Here is a 17,218-nt window from a genome sequence, read left to right on the forward strand (position 1 = left end):
AAAGGTGAAAGGTCGAGTGTACGAACGTATAATTTACTTTTATGAACTTGTATTGACAACGAGTATAAAGAGCACACTCGTGATGCAACGTCATAAAAAACAAACACAAGACCCGCTCAAAATGTTGCAGTGCAACGTTAGTGTAACGAATTTGTTGAAATGACTCGAGGTAGCCTGTCTGTTTCGTAATGGTTTTTTAAACATATGACTGCGTTTTGTAATTTCACAACTGGACATGGAGGAGTTTGCCGCTCGTTTACGTTTAATGTATAATGTTTGTATATTACAAGGAGTTTGGTCGTTTATCTCTTTGATATACGAACATTATATATTAGACGACGAAAACATTAATTATTATTCCAGATGTTATAAGAACGACAAAAGGACTTAAAAGGAAATAAAAAGATATTTTACGTGTGGCAATCTCAAATTCACCAAACGTGCACTGTGAAGGTGTAATACATTGTCGTGGTGAGAAACGAGTAGTATCAGACGTATTTTTCGGGTGAATCTAAAAAACCATAACATAAGAAATTCATGTGATAAAGTCTCGTAATTACTTAATCGTTAATGATTAATGATTTTGATTATCGTAAAAAAAAATTAAAGTTATTAATATAATTTTGAACCGACCCGAGACCAAATATAAGGCCGGATGGAGTACGTGGGAGGGCAGACAGGGACCAGGAACGCCCCAGCCCCCAGGCGGACATCTAGCGGCTGCACCCAAACCAAGGTTGTCTCTGATAAACTAAAACGAACTTCCATACTTCTCCTCGCCGGCGTGAAATCGGAGAGCATCGTAGAAGCTCGAAGGTTCTTGAGCGTCGAGAATGTCGAATCTCCCTCAATCGCACTCCATGAGTGTTGCGTTTGGAGGTCCTGGTCCTGGTCCGTCCATCCCCAGTGCCTCTGGAGCTCCACCGAACAAGGAGCGTAAAATGGCTTCTTCGGAGCAGTTGGTGCTCGACCTCAGCAATCCGGATCTCCGGGAGAACGCTCTACTTGAACTTTCGAAGGTAAAATTCCTTGATCTTTGAGGACTTAGAGGAGGAGGGTATGGTGTGGTATTGGTGCTTTATTTGGTTCTTTCTTTCTCGTAACTTGCTGTGGCTGAAAGTAATTGGGGTGAGCGGCAGTGTTTGTTTGATATTAAGTTATCGTTGCTGCGTGATTCATCACAGCCAATTTGGGGCTTGATGCGAGGTCGAACCTAGTTCTCATCCTTGGACATGTTAGTGCTTCTCTGTGAATTGTTTTGTATGGAATAGACTGAGACAAAAGCAAATGAAACTTAACCCAACCGATTAAGAGAAAGAAAGGAAGAATTTGACCTTTTGATTCCAAGCTAATAGAGCAGTCTTCTTCCTCTTTTCTTGTATATACATGCAGTTAATAATTTGTTTCTGTTTTTATTTTTTAGAAGAGGGAGCTGTTTCAAGATTTGGCCCCATTGTTATGGAACTCTTTTGGAACCATTGCTGCCTTATTGCAAGTATGTCTGCTTTAGTTGTCAAAGTATTGCCGTGATTAAATGTTATGTTCTTTATGTCACCGTGTATTTTGTTAATCTTTTGTTGTTGTTTGGGCTCTAACAGGAGATTGTATCAATATATCCTGTTCTTTCACCCCCAAATCTAACACCTGCGCAGTCGAATAGAGTTTGCAATGCTCTTGCTCTTCTTCAGGTCACTCCTTGGTGAACTTGTTACATCATGGAATGAAATTGTATATGGTTTTGTGGACACATGCACATGTTATATAAAACTACAACTTATGCTGTCTTTATCTCTTTCTGCGCGTCTTTTGCAGTGTGTAGCCTCTCACTCAGATACAAGGATGTTGTTTCTCAATGGTAATGTTGTTGGTCTTGTTAATGTTCGAACTCTTTTTGCTCTTTAATTCATTCATCAACACACGGTCAACGTGTCCTTGAAAAAATTTACACTGGTTACTCTTGGGGGGGGGGGGGGGGGGGGGGTGGGGGGGGGGGGGGGCATAGCTCCCAAACACTTTAAAAGGATCAGCACCATAATGGAGAAGGGACATCATAAAAATATGACTTCTGCATAAGCCACAATTTTACTTCTCTATTGGATGTCTGGCAAAACGTATTTGAATACATATATGATTTGGGTGTTGAGTGTCACAACCGCATACATATATGATTTGGGTGTTGAGTGTCACAACCTCATTGAGAGAAGTAGGTTGTGACCACCACATGCAAGACAGACAGGGGACGACCCTCAAATGGTGCCTATCTGGCCACGTGAGGGCCAAGATTGAGAAGTGCCATGATGTGGGCGAGGAGGAGGATGGTGCATCATCCAACACACCAAGAGTGTGCATTCAAGCCAAGCTGAGACATACATAAGGTTCGAGAGAACGAGGCGGCTTGAGTGTTGAAGACAAGCTCGAAAAGGGTCGGGTAGGGCGCCGGGCCATAACCTTAGAAGTCGGAGTTTCGATATGAGTTTCGGCATGTGGCTATGGAGTTAAGTCCATCTATATGAAAGATGAAAGCTCACCAAATTTGGTGTCAACTCGACGGGCGTTGCATGAGGTCGTGTGACTGCTCGCCAAAATGACGTTTATTAGAGAAAGATTGGAAATGCCTCAAAATGTACTATGGGGGAGGTATGGTGTTAGCTCTCCACCACCTCTAGGCCCTGTGGCCTAAGCGAGCTACCTTGCAGCACATACGTGTGTCACAACATGGGCGTGCGTTGCGGGGCGAGTGTCTCAGATTTCTTCATTTGAGAAGGGTCTCTCAAGGACAGTGTCAGACGGCACGGGTGTGCCGATATTGCACCCTAGCCCATGTGTTGAAGGTTGGATTATGCACTTGCTGTCCGGAATGGATTCCGTAAACGATTCAACATTGACACGGGAGGGTCCAATGCCCCAATAGAACTCAAATGGATGAATGTTTGGGATGCCCCGATGAGATGAACGACGTGTGGGTCAGTTCCAATTGATATATCCAAGCAAAACGCGATGGCCGAGCTATCCCGGGACATGGGACAACATAACGATGCATGGATCATTCGATGGGAACCTAGATGATGATGTGCTTACGAGAGACCTTGACCTAGAGTAGAGAGGTCAAGCCTTGGCCTAGTGTGGAGGCAAGTTAGCTAGAGTCACAGACGATTGAACATGCATGCACGAGCGGCGTGTATGATCGAACAAGCTTGGACTCCGCGCATATTGTGTTAGGTTAGCGAAGACAAATCTCACCTAAGGTCCACCTAAGTTGGGCGAAAAATATGAATGGGGCTTGAGTTCTCCTTAAGACTTGTTGTGAGTGTGTCAAAATCACCACATACGATCGCGACACGGAGCAGTTAGCAGTCCTAGGATTTTATTTCACTCACTTAAGATGATTGAATTCTCATAATATTTCCCACTATTCTTATAACTTGCTTGTTTCAAAAATTGAATAATATACTGAATTTTATCCTCTGCAGCTCACATACCGTTGTATTTGTATCCTTTCCTTAACACAACAAGCAAGTCAAGGCCTTTTGAGTACTTGCGCCTTACTAGCTTGGGTGTCATCGGTGCGTTGGTGAAGGTATTTCACTTCAATGCATGAGCTTTCTCTCTATCTCACTTTAAAGCATGAGCTTACTCTCTTTTTTTTTTTTTTTCTTTTTTTAATGGGCACTTACAAAGTTTTGATTCACCTTGTATATAAATGCAAAAGTATGCAAGTAGGATGTGGAGAGAATGAAATGAAACTTTAATTGCATAACTACCGGACCTTTTGTCTTTATTACCACGTAAGATCCAAATCTTTCTTGTATATAATAAATTTCCGCACCTTTTGTTTTTAATACGTCACAAGATCTAAATCTTTCTTCTAAACATCAAGTGTGGTCAGTGTCTTTTTGTTTTTGTTGTTTCTTTTAATGTCAAGTTAAACATTGCTTTATAACTGAAGAAGCCATCAGAATAAGTTAAAAAATGATGGGATTTTAACATCATTTTCACTGGACTTCCACAATATTTGTTTAACTTACTTGATCCTTTACTTTAGAAAAAGCTGGTTTATGTGACTAGCTTTAATATGTTCACTTTTTGTACTTTCTTGTACGTATTTTCTGATTGGCTTATGCTTCTAACTCTTTTTGGGTGATAATTGATCTTTGGTTAGATCATTAAAGACTGAAACTCTTTCTTGTAGTTATTTTTGGGGGCTCTGGTATGTGGTGATGGCCTATGTTTTGCATGACCTTTTTCTAGGCTTCCTTAGCCAGAAAAAATAGAAAGAAAAAAATAAAGAAAAAGAAAACCTAATATGTGCCCCAAGGTAAATTGGTAAAGATATTGTCATTTAGAATCTATCTAAGAAATGATTCATATAAAGCTTTAGCGTGATCAACTTAGATAAGTTAGAATTGTTTCAGTATATTCAGGGGGAAAAAGATATGTCTGGTAACTTTTTTTTGTGATGTCCCACATTGATTGGGGAGGAGAACAAACCACCATTTATATGGGTGTCGAAACCTTCCCCTAGCATACGCGTTTTAAAGCCTTGAGGGGAAGCTCGAAAGGGAAAGCCCAAAGAGGACAATATCTGCTAGCGGTGGATCTGGGCCATTAAAAATGGTATTAGAGCCAGGTTATCGGACGATGTACCAACCTTCTCGCTCTTCCCCGAAGGGGGGTAGACACGAGGCGGTGTGCCAGTAAGGACGCTAGACCCCAAAGGGGGGTGGATTTGGGGGCGGTCCACATCGATTGGAAGAAAGAAAGAGTGCCAGCGAGGACGCTGGGCCCTGAAGGGGGGTGGATTGTGATGTCCCACATTGGTTGGGGAGAAGAACAAACTACTATTTATAAGGGTGTGGAAACCTTCCCCTAGCAGACGCGTTTTAAAGCCTTGAGGGGAAGCCCGAAAGGGAAATCCCAAAGAGGACAATATCTGCTAGCGATGGATCTGGGCCGTTACATTTTTGGTCTGCAGACATGATATTGGTCAGTGTTTCATTATTTGAATGAGAATTCGATATTGTAGTCTATGTATAAGAGTGTTTCGTTAAAGCCTGTATACCGAAATATAACGGTATACCTCTTACCTTTCTCTACAATATCTCAAGGTGCACATGCACACACTTTTAAGAGGTGATATCATTTTAATTTTGTTTTACTTGGGGTGAAAGCCATGTTTCGTCAAATCGGGTTGGTCTTTTGAAATTGTGATAAATTCTGTTTTCCTCCTTGACTTACCAGGTAGATGATACTGAAGTAATCAGTTTTCTTCTGTCAACTGAAATAATTCCTCTATGCCTGCGTACCATGGAAATGGGAAGCGAGTTGTCAAAAACAGTTGAGTTTCCTGATGCTACTTCTATTTCTCTGTTTCTTTCTTTCTATGTTCTACCAATGTGAACAGGCTGCAATTTTATCTCATTTTATACCTTATATCACTAGCAAATTATCTATTATAGAATGTAAATGGCATTTTGTGGGAGTTGAAATCCATATTTTGAACCAAGTATTAGAAATATTATTCTATGTGCTCATTACGCTAAATATTTGACTTCACCAAAGCTACAATGACTAATGATTTTGAGCTGCAGGTTGCAACATTTATTGTGCAGAAAATTTTGCTGGATGATGTGGGGTTGGATTATATTTGTACTACAGCTGAGCGATTTTTTGCTGTTGGTCGAGTTCTGGGGAATATGGTAGCAGCTCTTTCTGAACAGCCTTCCTCTCGTTTGTTGAAACACATAATCCGATGTTATCTTCGGTTGTCCGATAACCCAAAGTGGGTAAAAGTATTCGCATTTCATTTGAGGTATTCGTCTTCCCTGTTTCTTTAACTTGTGCCATTGTTCAGAGCTTGCGATGCCTTAAGGAGCTGTCTTCCAGACATGTTGAGAGATGCTACTTTCAATGGCTGCCTCCGGGTAAGTGCCTTTTCTACATGGACTTCAATTTGCATTTCCAGGGCTTCTGATGAGAGAGAATATTTTCGAGTAGCTATGCTGAATAATAGTTATATAAAAAAATGTCATTTAATCAAGTGAAGTTTCCTTGTTATGTACTCTTTTAGTTCATGTTCAATGTTAGGCTAAGATTTCGAGTAGAATGATTATGCCATTTATCCAAGTGGGGATTTTTGTTATGACTTTTAGAATGGCTAAAAGAACAAAAGAAAAAGCGTTTAACTAATTAAATTAATTTTTTTGTTTAGTTAAATGGTTATAATGATTTATTTATGTACTCTTTTGAGTATTGAAAAGCACTTTGCGGTGATTTAGAGAAAGCACTGAATTAGGATGTGGTTTAATATGACTTGTAGAGGAATAAAAGGTGCTTTTAATCGGTTAAAAATACTGCTTATACCAAATGATAAGAAATCACAACAAGGGAAGTAGGATTTGGATTACCTGGTTGATCGAATATCTCAAAGTAAGAACACTTGTTTGAGATTCGAATTACTTTACAAGCAAGATCGATCATGTCTAGCTTGAATGATTCTAAACATGCAATCTAAACTACATAGAATTGCAAAGGAAAAGTAAGAACACTTGGCCCTAATGATAAAGAATCACTCCAAGGGAAAGTAAAATTGAGATTATCTTGTTGATCAAATATCTCAAGGAAAGAACACTTGATTGAGATTCGAATCACTCCACAAGCAAAATCGATCATGTCAAACTTGAATGATTCTAAATATGCAATCTAAACTACGTAGAATGCAAAAAAAACTTAGTCCTTGGCTAAAGGAAAACACAAATGCTTTGTTTACTACAAGTCTATCTTTCCAAAGATAACATACATGACATTATATAGCCTCAAAATGAAAACCTGCATTCCAAGAGTTGTAGCTTTCATACTTTATGACTATAATTAGCCACTATGTATCCTTTATGATCATAAGTAGCCGCTATTTAAATAAACCTTAAAATACATTAAAGAAACACCATAACTCTAAATTATCATCCATCACATGTAACCATCTAAAAATAAATGAAGTCCCACTTGAATATCTTGAAGCCTTTGTTGCATAAATAAAGCAACAAAAGCTTGATTCTTCTTGAGATGCTTTGGTTCATATCAACTATTCTCAAAACCAATGTTTCTTCCAATTCTAAAAGTGTTTCACTTTATAGGCCCCATGAATTTGCGTTCTGTTTGAATCATTTCCAACTTTTAATATTTACAGGATGATGCAACCACTAGGAGGTGGCTGCAACAGTTGCTACACAATGTAGGAATGAGTAGAGTTCCAGCACTTCAGGCAGGGGCTGGATTTGACCACATGATGGTGAACTAGAACTCAAATGTATGTTTCTAATTTTTACAGAATTGTCATGTAGTTTCACAGTTTTCAGCATTGCGAAAACTTATTTATTTAACTGTAAGAATTTATTATTTTTGTAATCAGGGATGTTCTATCTGAAATATAAAATGTATTATAGCTTGAACAATGCCTTTTCGAGTAAATGCACTTTAGCTGCTACTATTTAGCTGCATTTTAGCTGCATTTTAGCTGCTACTGTTGTTTGTGTTTGAATATTTTAGTTATTTTCTTTTATGATAGGTCCTAACGGAGAAACCTTTCTCCGAAACTCTCGACTAGAGGGCGTGACTAATAGAACAGACTCGAGTGGACTTCACATTGTTGAAATGAATCTCATACAATTCATCCTTAAAATCTGTAAGTCAATCCTAACATTGGGATCTGTCTTTCCTTGCAATGCCTGTCTAGGAAATGGGAGAAATGATGAGGAGGTAAGACAAAAAGTTTCCCTTCCAATTCTCTCAACTGTTACTATGGTAAAAATAGGTAAACATAGATAGGTGTGTTGTGATTCATATTTAATTTAGCCAAACCACAGTATGGAAAGAAAATATTGTGTTGTATTTTTATATGATTTGTCATGCACTTGATTGGAAAGTCGAGTATTGTGGATTTTTTGATAGTCGTTGAGAATGGAAAGAGTGACTCAATTTGTAGTTAATTATACACTCTATTTTAAGGCGTAAATCATTGTAAATCTTGGCCCTGTCCTTCTTAGGCAAGTATTTGGCTTTTTTTTATTTTTTATGGTTCGTTTGGTTTTGACTCGTTATCTTGATTGTTGATTAAAGATAGAACATCTTTTTTCATGGTTCTTTTGGTTTTGACTCGTTCTCTGATCAAAGGGAGAGTATTAAGTTACTTACTGTTGGGTACTTTCTGGCACCGATAGGTCTTGAACTCTTTTGGATATTCGTTATTTATTTATTGAACTTGTATTATGTCTCTTAAACAATCTTAGTACTATGACGTTAAATGATTCCACATGTCGAGGTCACAATGAAAGTAATGCAGTAGAAATTTTCATCTATGATAGGTAGTCATTAAAAAACCTTTGAAGAAGACAAAGCAAATGTTTTCACACTATGAAAAACTTTTGTATACCGGTAACAATTTCATTCAAATTCATTAAAATTAAAATTTTATGTTAGTCTATATTTTGATTTATACCTTTTTATTCGGTGAAAATTATAATGTAGATATCGAAAAATGCCTTCAATCATCGGTGTGTTCGGATATTTCAACCTCATCGTAGTTCTCAATCATTTCGTATTAGGCATGGTTGAACCATCTACGATGGGGGTGTAACGATCCAGATTCACCGCTAGTAGATATTGTCCTCTTTGGGTTTTCCGTGGGAAGGTTTCCACACCTAAATGGTGTTTTGTTCTCCTCTCCAACCAATGTGGGACATCACAATCCACCCATTTGGGCCCCAGCGTCTTCGCTGACACTCGTTCCTTTCTCCAATCGATGTGGGATCTCCTCTAAATCCACCCCCTTTGGGGCCAGCGTCTTTACTAGCACACCGCCTTGTGTCTACCCCCCTTTAGGGAACAGCGAGAAGGCTGGCACATCGTCCGGTGTCTGGCTCTGACACCATTTTAAAGCCTTGAGAGGAAGCCCAACAGGGAAAGCTCAAAGAGGACAATATAGAAGAAGCCCAAAAGCGAAAGCTCAAAGACGACAATATTTGCTAGTGAAGCCTTGAGAGTTGCTAGTGAAGCCTTGAGAGGAAGCCCAAAAGGGAAAGCTTAAAGAGGACAATATTTGCTAGTGGTGGATCTGGGTCGTTACAGAGGGAGTAGATACAAGGAAAAAACTCGTTCTTACAATGTTTAGTCATATAAAACTTAACCAACGAAAATAATGTTTAGCGGAAGCCAAAACAAGGTCGACCAATTTCATTCGTCAAGCAAATGATCTTCCGTTCGCAGAAACAATAAAAACAACTATCTCGCTCTTTCCTTTTTTCGATATTACCTTTTTCTTTCCAAGGGATGAATAGCAAATCAGCTCGTACTATAGGTAGTATAGGTAGTGTACGGTTATTTTGAGACAGACTTCGGCTGTTAAATCTTGAACAAAAATCAAGTGAGATTTCACTCCTCGTCTAACACTCTTCCTCGATATTCTTTATTAATTTCTAAGTCATCTGAATTATTGATTAAAAAAGATTAAATAAATTTCAAATAAATGGAAAATTGAGTTGAAAATGTGAATTTATATTTAATTGTAAAAAATTATTTACGATTAATATCAAATGGGTAATAAATAATTTGAATCAAATTATTAAAAAATAAATAAAGGTAAAATAGTCAAATTTTTATTTTTTTTAATAAAAAAAATCATGTTATTTTCGAACATGGGTGGTACTAAAATGGGCCACCGATTGAGAAAAGCCCAGAGTTGAGGACCCGACAGACATATAAAACCCTACGCCCTGAAATCAGAGCTTCTTCCACTCCTTCAACCAGCTAAACCCTAAACCCCCGGGTTGCGTTCAAGATTCATCAGGTAAACTCTCAACTTTTCGGTTCAGTTTTCTCTGATTATTCAATGACATTTTCTATTTGATGCACTATTAAACTTGTCGAACGACAAATTCATTTCCAATCTCTTGCAATTTCCTCTCTTACTTGATTGAAAATCGGTATCTGGCTATTATTTGTAACTTGATTTATATGATCTTGTGCTTGGATACTTGCGTACTTCTGAATCTCGTGGACGGAAGCTGGTACGGTATATGGGAATTGAAATCTTTTGGGGTTCTTTGTTTTTGTGTTTTTGATTGGAGTTATCCGATGAGTATATTCTACCCAGCAATGAATTTGTTGAGTAATTCAAATTTTTTCCTACCTGGAGCATTTTAGCTTCCGGAATGCGATCATCTTTAGTGGCATGGAGGCCTCTGCGACTAGAGCCCTTCTCAGCATCTTGCGTCATTAGCCCCTCCACATGTGCCACTTTCTGCTTTCATCCTAAGTTTTGCAAAAAAAAAAAAAAAAAAAAAAAAAAAAAAAAAAAAATCAGCTACTCGTCAAATTTGTGCACCTACATCGAACTAATATTAAATCCAATCACCAGGGATCTTTCAAGTAGGTGGAATCATTCTTCACTTGACGAGGATGATTTGGCCAAATTTAAACGAGAACGTTGGAACCGAAGATTACAATTCCTTTTTGTAGCGAATGTATTTGGCTAAATTTTAATATACGAAATGGATTATTATGTTTTTTTTTTTCTTTTTTCTACAATGCTTTTCAATGTATATGCAAGTGTGGGGGCCATTAGATTGCTTGTTTATTTGAGCTTTGCCCTGCCTGTCTCTCTCTCTTTCTATTCAACTTTGAATGCTGGTTCCCTTTATTTTCTATAGATGAACTATTACAACATGTTCAGTGCCTAGAAAAGCATTGATGGGAACTTTTTGATACGTTGTTTAAAATTAGGATTCTCGTGATAGTTGATTAGTAACTATTTCATCATTTATATTAGTTTAAAATATGTAGTTTACTTGTATACTATAAAAGATTTATTTATTTTTAATCAGCTGTGAGAAAATGTTTGTTGATGTTAGATTTTATTTTGTATATCTTCTGACTTTACCCAGTTTTCTCCCTTCCATTAATTTTATTTGTGTTTTCTCATCGACCTACTGTTATCTTCTGTTCTACAATTCATGGATTCTTGTCGTCTTATATTATATACTCATATTTCGAACTGTCTGCATGTTTTTCTGAGTAAAAAAACTCATCTGTTTAATTTCTACTGTTAATCCATACTAACCTTTTATTTTTTTTTTTTGAATTTTCAGCATCTTGGAATATGAATTTGAACAATGTTAGGGTTCCCAATGTACCTGGTGGTGGTGCAGCTTCTGCTTTGGTGAAGATTGGAATTATTGGTGGGCTTGGGTTATATGCAGCTGCCAACAGTCTCTACAATGTTGAGGGAGGGCATCGGGCTATTGTGTTTAATCGTGTAGTTGGAGTGAAAGATAAGGTTAAATCTGGTCCATTCTTGAAACATTTTTATAATACCTGGTTCTTGGCCGACTTTAGCATGTAAGCATCTATGGTTCCTGGTTGCCTCAAGCAATATAGTTTGAACAATTTTCTCCTTGTCATAACTTTTAGGTTTATCCCGAAGGAACGCATCTGATGATTCCTTGGTTTGAGAGGCCAATCATATACGATGTCCGTGCTCGACCCCATTTAGTGGAGAGTACTTCTGGAAGCCGAGACCTGCAGATGGTGTGATATTTCTTTTATTTGAAGATGCCATGTTTTTCTAATATTTTATTTTTATTGTTGATGAATGCAAGCTCGGACCTGCTTTAGACTACTTTCAATACTCAACATTCAAGCAAATAGCTCAAAACTTGGAACATGTTTAGATTTTACGTGTAAAACTGGCCGATGTTTTGGTGTCTCCATGTGTTCTGTGTTACCCCATTTGGAATTTATAACTTATAATATTTAGCAATCAACTGGGTTTACATGTCATATCCTTTGTTTAAAGCATCCATTTAATGTTGTCGAGGATTCAAGTCATTATAAACAAGTTAGTTTATCCCTCTATTGGATTTGTCTTTCATCCTCTCTCTTATTATTTTCTTTTCTATTTGTTCTGTGAGGTAAAGTTATAGAGTGTGGGCTTTGTATTCTACTCAGTTGAATTCTAAAATTAATTCTAAATATTTCAAATGAGGACGTAAAATGAATGATGATGTTTATTGATCTTCTTTTAGTACTCTTACTGTTTCTACTGCTTTAAGACCTTTTAAGCTTTTGAAATTAGTGGAATAACACTTGAATGACCAATACTAATAATTATGTGGGTTGCAGCTGCACGAGTTTTCTTTTCCCTTTCCAGATTCTGATCTAGTTCAGATTTACACCAATTGGGAGCATTTTGTAGCCCTTTGGTATGGTGGGGATATCTCATCTCCCCTTTTTCTGTATCGCCTTGATTTATAAATATCATCGTCTTCTGATTTCTATTAAAAAAAAATTATATTATTTAAATCCTGGAAAACCTTGAAATCTTGTGTGTGATAAATTTGTTTAAATTTGTTTTACCTTTAAATCTCCAAACAATGGATTTGATGAGTTCATTTTCTCATTCAGATGACTTTCTTGGTTATTAATTTTTGGTCTGTAGGTTCATTTTGTGCCCTGCCTACAATGAGCATTACTTGCTGTTCTTAGTTTTTATTTATTTATTTTTTGCCAATTTGGGAATTCTGTAGGTATTTCAATTATCCATCATTGTTATGCCGATTAATTATATATCTTCGGACTGGTGTGCAGGTTAGGATTGGTCTCCGAGTTCTTACCCGTCCTCTGCCGAATGAATTACCTACAATGTATAGAACACTTGGTGAAAATTATAACGAAAGAGTTCTGCCTTCAATCATTCAAGAAACTCTGAAATCTGTAGTCGCCCAGTATAATGCCAGCCAACTTATCACGCAAAGAGAGGTAAAGTGAGACTTTATCATAACATATGAACAGTAAGAACTAGCAATCAAATAAAAAATTATTCTATGTAGCAATCCTTACATCTCCTACTACTGGTGGGGTGACAGCTAGTTTTGGTATTCTCTGCTATTTAGGTTTCCAATGTGTATCTGCCTTGTTCATCTCATTGATTCATTTTTTTTTTTAATAGCCGAACTGAATATTGTTCCTTCTACTTATACGTTATGTATTTACCTCCTTATATTAGTTTCATGCTGATTGCTTGTTCATTTTCAGGCTGTAAGTAGAGAAATCCGAAAGACTTTAACTGAGAGAGCAGCCAATTTCAACATTGCTCTTGATGATGTGTCCATAACAAGTTTAACTTTCGGAAAGGAGTTTACAGCTGCCATTGAAGCCAAACAAGTAGCTGCCCAAGAAGCCGAAAGAGCTAAATTCGTCGTCGAAAAGGCTGAACAGGACAAGAAAAGTGCCGTCATTAGAGCCCAGGTGAGGTTAACAGATAATAAAAGAATTAATTACCAACCTTTCTTTGTTGGTTTGCAATATATATTAATCAGTTCATAAATTGTTTGCTCTCTCTGATGTGGGTACCAGGGAGAAGCCAAGAGTGGGCAGCTGATAGGGCAAGCTGTTGCCAATAACCCGGCGTTCATGACTCTGAGGAAGATCGAAGCAGCAAGAGAAATCGCGCACACAATCGCGCACTCATCCAACAGGGTTTACCTCAATTCAGATGATCTGTTGCTGAACCTTCAAGATATGAAATTGGAGCCAAGTGGAAAGAAGTAAGCATCCTCATTCCTTCAAACTTACAAGCTATATTACTTCCTTGTCTCGTTTCTTTGATTAATTGTGAATGTTGAAGCATTTACTTACATCAATGGAATGGTGTACGTAGTAAGTACTATCATCATCTCTTTTTGAACAGCATGAGCAGCAGCCTGCTTTAAATGGCTGCCAATTTAGATCCTCTTCAGTAGTTTTTGCTGTTATAATAATAATTAGAGCACATTTTGTTAATGCCATTTCAACTGTTTTCTTGTGTGGGTACATAGTGGTGACTTGATTTCAACTGTCATGCATCGTATGTAATTGCTTATTTTCCGAGATAGTTTACTATTAACTGAAAATCTTATAAACTTAGGGTTATTTAATAGAAATGTGATGTCCAACGTTGGTTGGGGAGGAGAACAAAACACCCTTTATAAGGGTGTGGAAACCTTCCCCTAGCAGACACGTTTTAAAGCCTTGAGGAGAAGCCCGAAAGGGAAAGTCCAAAGAGGACAATATCTGCTAGCGGTGGATTTGGGTCGTTACAAAGAGGACAATATCTGCTAGCGGTGGATTTGGGTCGTTACAAAGAGGACAATATCTGCTAGCGGTGGATCCAGGTCGTTACAAAGGGGATAATATCTGCTAGCGGTAGATCTGGGTCGTTACAAGAAATATTATCTATTTAGTAATACATTTTTCAAATTAAATTAAGAATTTGGACATATAATTAAAAAAAATGTTAGTATTTAGTCCATGGATAACCTTAATATCTTGTATTCAAGTTGTGTTAAAAGGGTATTTTTGTCATTTAGGAATTCTATTTAAAAATTAGAAAAAAATGTCTATTTTAAAAAAAGTTAAAACGGTATATATGTATTTTTTTCATTTTCGTAACGCAAATTAGTTATTGTTACCCAATAACTAATGTGAGTTTGATCAAAACGGGTTAGCATGGACCCTAATAAAAGGCCCAAGGCCCAATAGCTAAGCCTAAATTTAACAAAGCCCAAGCCCAATAGTTGAGCCCAAAAGTCACTAAAGCGAAGCCCATATGTCCATGAAAAGCTCTATAAATAGAACCCCAATAATTCGCCTTAAAAGATTAAGATAAGGGAAATGTTCACAAAACAAAGACTTTCAAATCATAAAACTTTAAATTGACTTTAAAGAAAAGAAAAAAAAAAAAAGCTTCAAAGATCGAAACTTCTTTGAAGGCAACTCGAATGCATTTGAAATGCACGAAACTTCAAGACTTTGATCGATTCTTCAATAAAATCTATCGGCCAAGAGCCTACCCAACTCGATTGGCGGCATGCTTAACACATGCAAATCGAACGGGAAGTGGTGTTTCTAGTGGCGGACGGGTGAGTAACGCGTAAGAACCTGTCCTTGGGAGGGGAACAACAGCTGGAAAGGGCTGTTACTACCCCGTACGCTGAGGAGCAAAATGAGGAATTCGCCCGAGGAGGGGCTCGCGTCTGATTAGTTAGTTGGTGAGGCAATAGCTTACCAAGGCGATGATGAATTGCTGGTCCGAGAGGATGATCAGCCACACTGGGACTGAGACACAACCGAGACTCCTACGGGAGGCAGCAGTGGGAAATTTTTCGCAATAGGCGAAAGCCTAACGGAGCAATGCTGCGTGGAGGTAGAAGGCCTACGGGTCATGAACTTCTTTTCCCGGAGAAGAAGCAATGACGGTATCTGGGGAATAAGCATCGGCTAACTCTGTGCTAGCAGCCGCGGTAATACAGAGGATGCAAGCAAAAAATTGATCCAAAAAGATCAACAAACATACTCGAGAATAAGTTGTCTAGTTCTAGAGAAGTTTATGAATCAAATGATAAATATTAAAGATTATACTCGGTTTCGCTTCATACAATGCAGACATACAAGATCATTCTACGCGCCTAATTTCATTCAAAATAACATGGAGAATAAATAAGTTAGGGCAACCGTGAGCCATTTGGAAGAAATGACGAAAATAATTTTGAAACGCCTAATCATTTTGAAGAAAGAACTAAAACATTCCAACAAATCACACTTTTTTGATGAGGAATATACCCAAAGTTCTCTCATTATTCCTTTAACAAACTTTTTATTTTTTGTTATTCAATTTAATATAAACAAAATAATTTATATTAGAAAAAATAGACGTATATTTATGTAGACCTGATGACGTGAAAACCGCTCTCAAATAGGTCGACGTTAATGTATATATTTAATCGATCCCTTAATTTCAATTTTGTGTCTAATGAGACCCTAAACTTTTAATTTTATGTGCAGTAAACTTGCAAATTTTAAAAGTGTCATATAAACTTATAACATATTAGATATCCGTGCAAATTTAAAAATTAAGACTCGTTAGACTTTTATTTTACATTGACGGACTGATCGACACCGATCTAAAAGTTATAGGGGTAAAATTGTAATTTAAGTAAAGTTGAATTAATTTCTCCCCAAGTTATCAATCCCTTGGAAATATGAAGATTCAAATGAATATGCCTTCCCGAGAAAGAAATAAATAAAGGCAAATATGGAACGTACAAAATTTCTCAACTGTCAATTTCTTAAATAATAATAATAAATAAATAAATAAAACTTGCTTTAAATAATATTTTCATATTTTTATTATTTTTTATTTTTAACTCGAAAATTTGAGTTGGCTAGATGGATGACTGTAAATAACTCGAATAACTCTCATAATCCAACCCAAATTGGGACATTTTTTTTTAAAGAAAAATAATAAAAATAAATAAATAACATATAAGTTAACTTCTCGACCAAATTAACAAATTAAATTGATAATAAACTAAATATTGAACTAATATTAATTATTAAAAAAAAAAATTACGGAGATATAAATTGAAATAAGAGACAAAGACAGGATGTGAATGACTTTTCTGTCTCTATCTACTTCGGTGAATCTTTCTAACCAAAAGTTTAAGTCTAATAAACGAGCCCAACAGGAAAATATGAAACGAGTGAAACAGGAAAATACTAGGGCTACCCGGAGATGAATCAAATACAAAAACGAGTGAAGTTGTAATGCTAGCGCATCAAATACAGAAACGAGTGAAGTTATAATGCTAGCGCATGCCAATGACATTTGTTGCTCTTGTTCGTAAAGACAAAACAGTTACCTTATTTATGGTTTTGAGATTCCCTTCCTAAATTGAAAAACATGAGTCGGTTTGCGGGTTGACATTTTGTCAGGTCAACTCTACCAATCTTATCCGTTTTAAAATTATCACGAAGATTAATAATATTTAACATTTGTCCGTTGACCGGAAAAGTTTGAAATTTGATTTTTATGTAATTATTAATTTAAAATAATGCATAAATAGTATTTTTAAATAATTAAAAAATTATCAATCTCAACTTGAAATTTTTAATTTTAAATTAAATGTATAATAAAATAATTTAAATAATTTAAAAATTTTGCTATAACAAATAATTATTTCACCCAACATAAACTCCGAATATAATAGAGATTAAATTTTCGATTAAATTCTTTCCAAAGTTATAAATATTATATTTTTTTAAAAATATTTTTAATATTCCATAAAGTCATGGTGATTCAGACATTTGATTATATTAAACATTCATACCCATCTAACCTTTTGTTTAATAT

At 36.6% G+C, this 17,218-nt stretch overlaps 2 protein-coding genes across 3 annotated transcripts; both read left to right on the plus strand.

Moving 5' to 3' along the window:
- The first annotated feature begins 658 nt into the window (after window positions 1-658).
- On the plus strand, window positions 659-7,982 carry LOC111789276 (uncharacterized). Of its 2 annotated transcripts, XM_023669992.2 has the most exons (10): window positions 659-1,019; window positions 1,424-1,495; window positions 1,599-1,688; window positions 1,813-1,855; window positions 3,471-3,577; window positions 5,239-5,334; window positions 5,589-5,779; window positions 5,852-5,921; window positions 7,184-7,303; window positions 7,562-7,982. In XM_023669992.2, exons 1-9 carry the CDS (start codon window positions 834-836, stop codon window positions 7,292-7,294), a joined length of 966 nt encoding a protein of 321 aa, XP_023525760.2. In that variant the 5' UTR covers window positions 659-833; the 3' UTR covers window positions 7,295-7,303; window positions 7,562-7,982. The 2 variants fall into 2 exon arrangements, with proteins under 2 accessions (XP_023525760.2, XP_086977800.1); XM_087121674.1 differs by lacking the exon at window positions 1,424-1,495.
- Window positions 7,983-9,676: 1,694 nt separating this feature from the next.
- Window positions 9,677-13,860, plus strand: LOC111789217 (prohibitin-1, mitochondrial). The gene is made up of 6 exons (XM_023669915.2): window positions 9,677-9,838; window positions 11,139-11,326; window positions 11,461-11,577; window positions 12,637-12,807; window positions 13,084-13,296; window positions 13,405-13,860. The coding sequence occupies exons 2-6, from the start codon at window positions 11,150-11,152 to the stop codon at window positions 13,597-13,599; spliced, it is 873 nt and encodes a 290-aa protein (XP_023525683.1). The 5' UTR covers window positions 9,677-9,838; window positions 11,139-11,149; the 3' UTR covers window positions 13,600-13,860.
- The last annotated feature ends 3,358 nt before the right edge of the window (window positions 13,861-17,218 follow it).

This window comes from Cucurbita pepo, chromosome 2, assembly GCF_057944985.1.
Source record: "Cucurbita pepo subsp. pepo isolate OVF chromosome 2, ASM5794498v1, whole genome shotgun sequence".
Taxonomy (NCBI): domain Eukaryota; kingdom Viridiplantae; phylum Streptophyta; class Magnoliopsida; order Cucurbitales; family Cucurbitaceae; genus Cucurbita; species Cucurbita pepo.

Bases quoted from the DNA above. Each gene is read 5' to 3' on its own strand.
- LOC111789217 (XM_023669915.2), top strand. From the start codon at position 11,150: ATGAATTTGAACAATGTTAGGGTTCCCAATGTACCTGGTGGTGGTGCA. The intron at 11,327-11,460 runs GTTAAATCTGGT...CATAACTTTTAG, and splicing joins TAGTTGGAGTGAAAGATAAG to GTTTATCCCGAAGGAACGCA. The intron at 12,808-13,083 runs GTAAAGTGAGAC...GTTCATTTTCAG, and splicing joins AACTTATCACGCAAAGAGAG to GCTGTAAGTAGAGAAATCCG.
- LOC111789276 (XM_023669992.2), top strand. From the start codon at position 834: ATGTCGAATCTCCCTCAATCGCACTCCATGAGTGTTGCGTTTGGAGGT. The intron at 1,020-1,423 runs GTAAAATTCCTT...TTTATTTTTTAG, and splicing joins CTCTACTTGAACTTTCGAAG to AAGAGGGAGCTGTTTCAAGA. The intron at 1,856-3,470 runs GTAATGTTGTTG...TATCCTCTGCAG, and splicing joins AAGGATGTTGTTTCTCAATG to CTCACATACCGTTGTATTTG.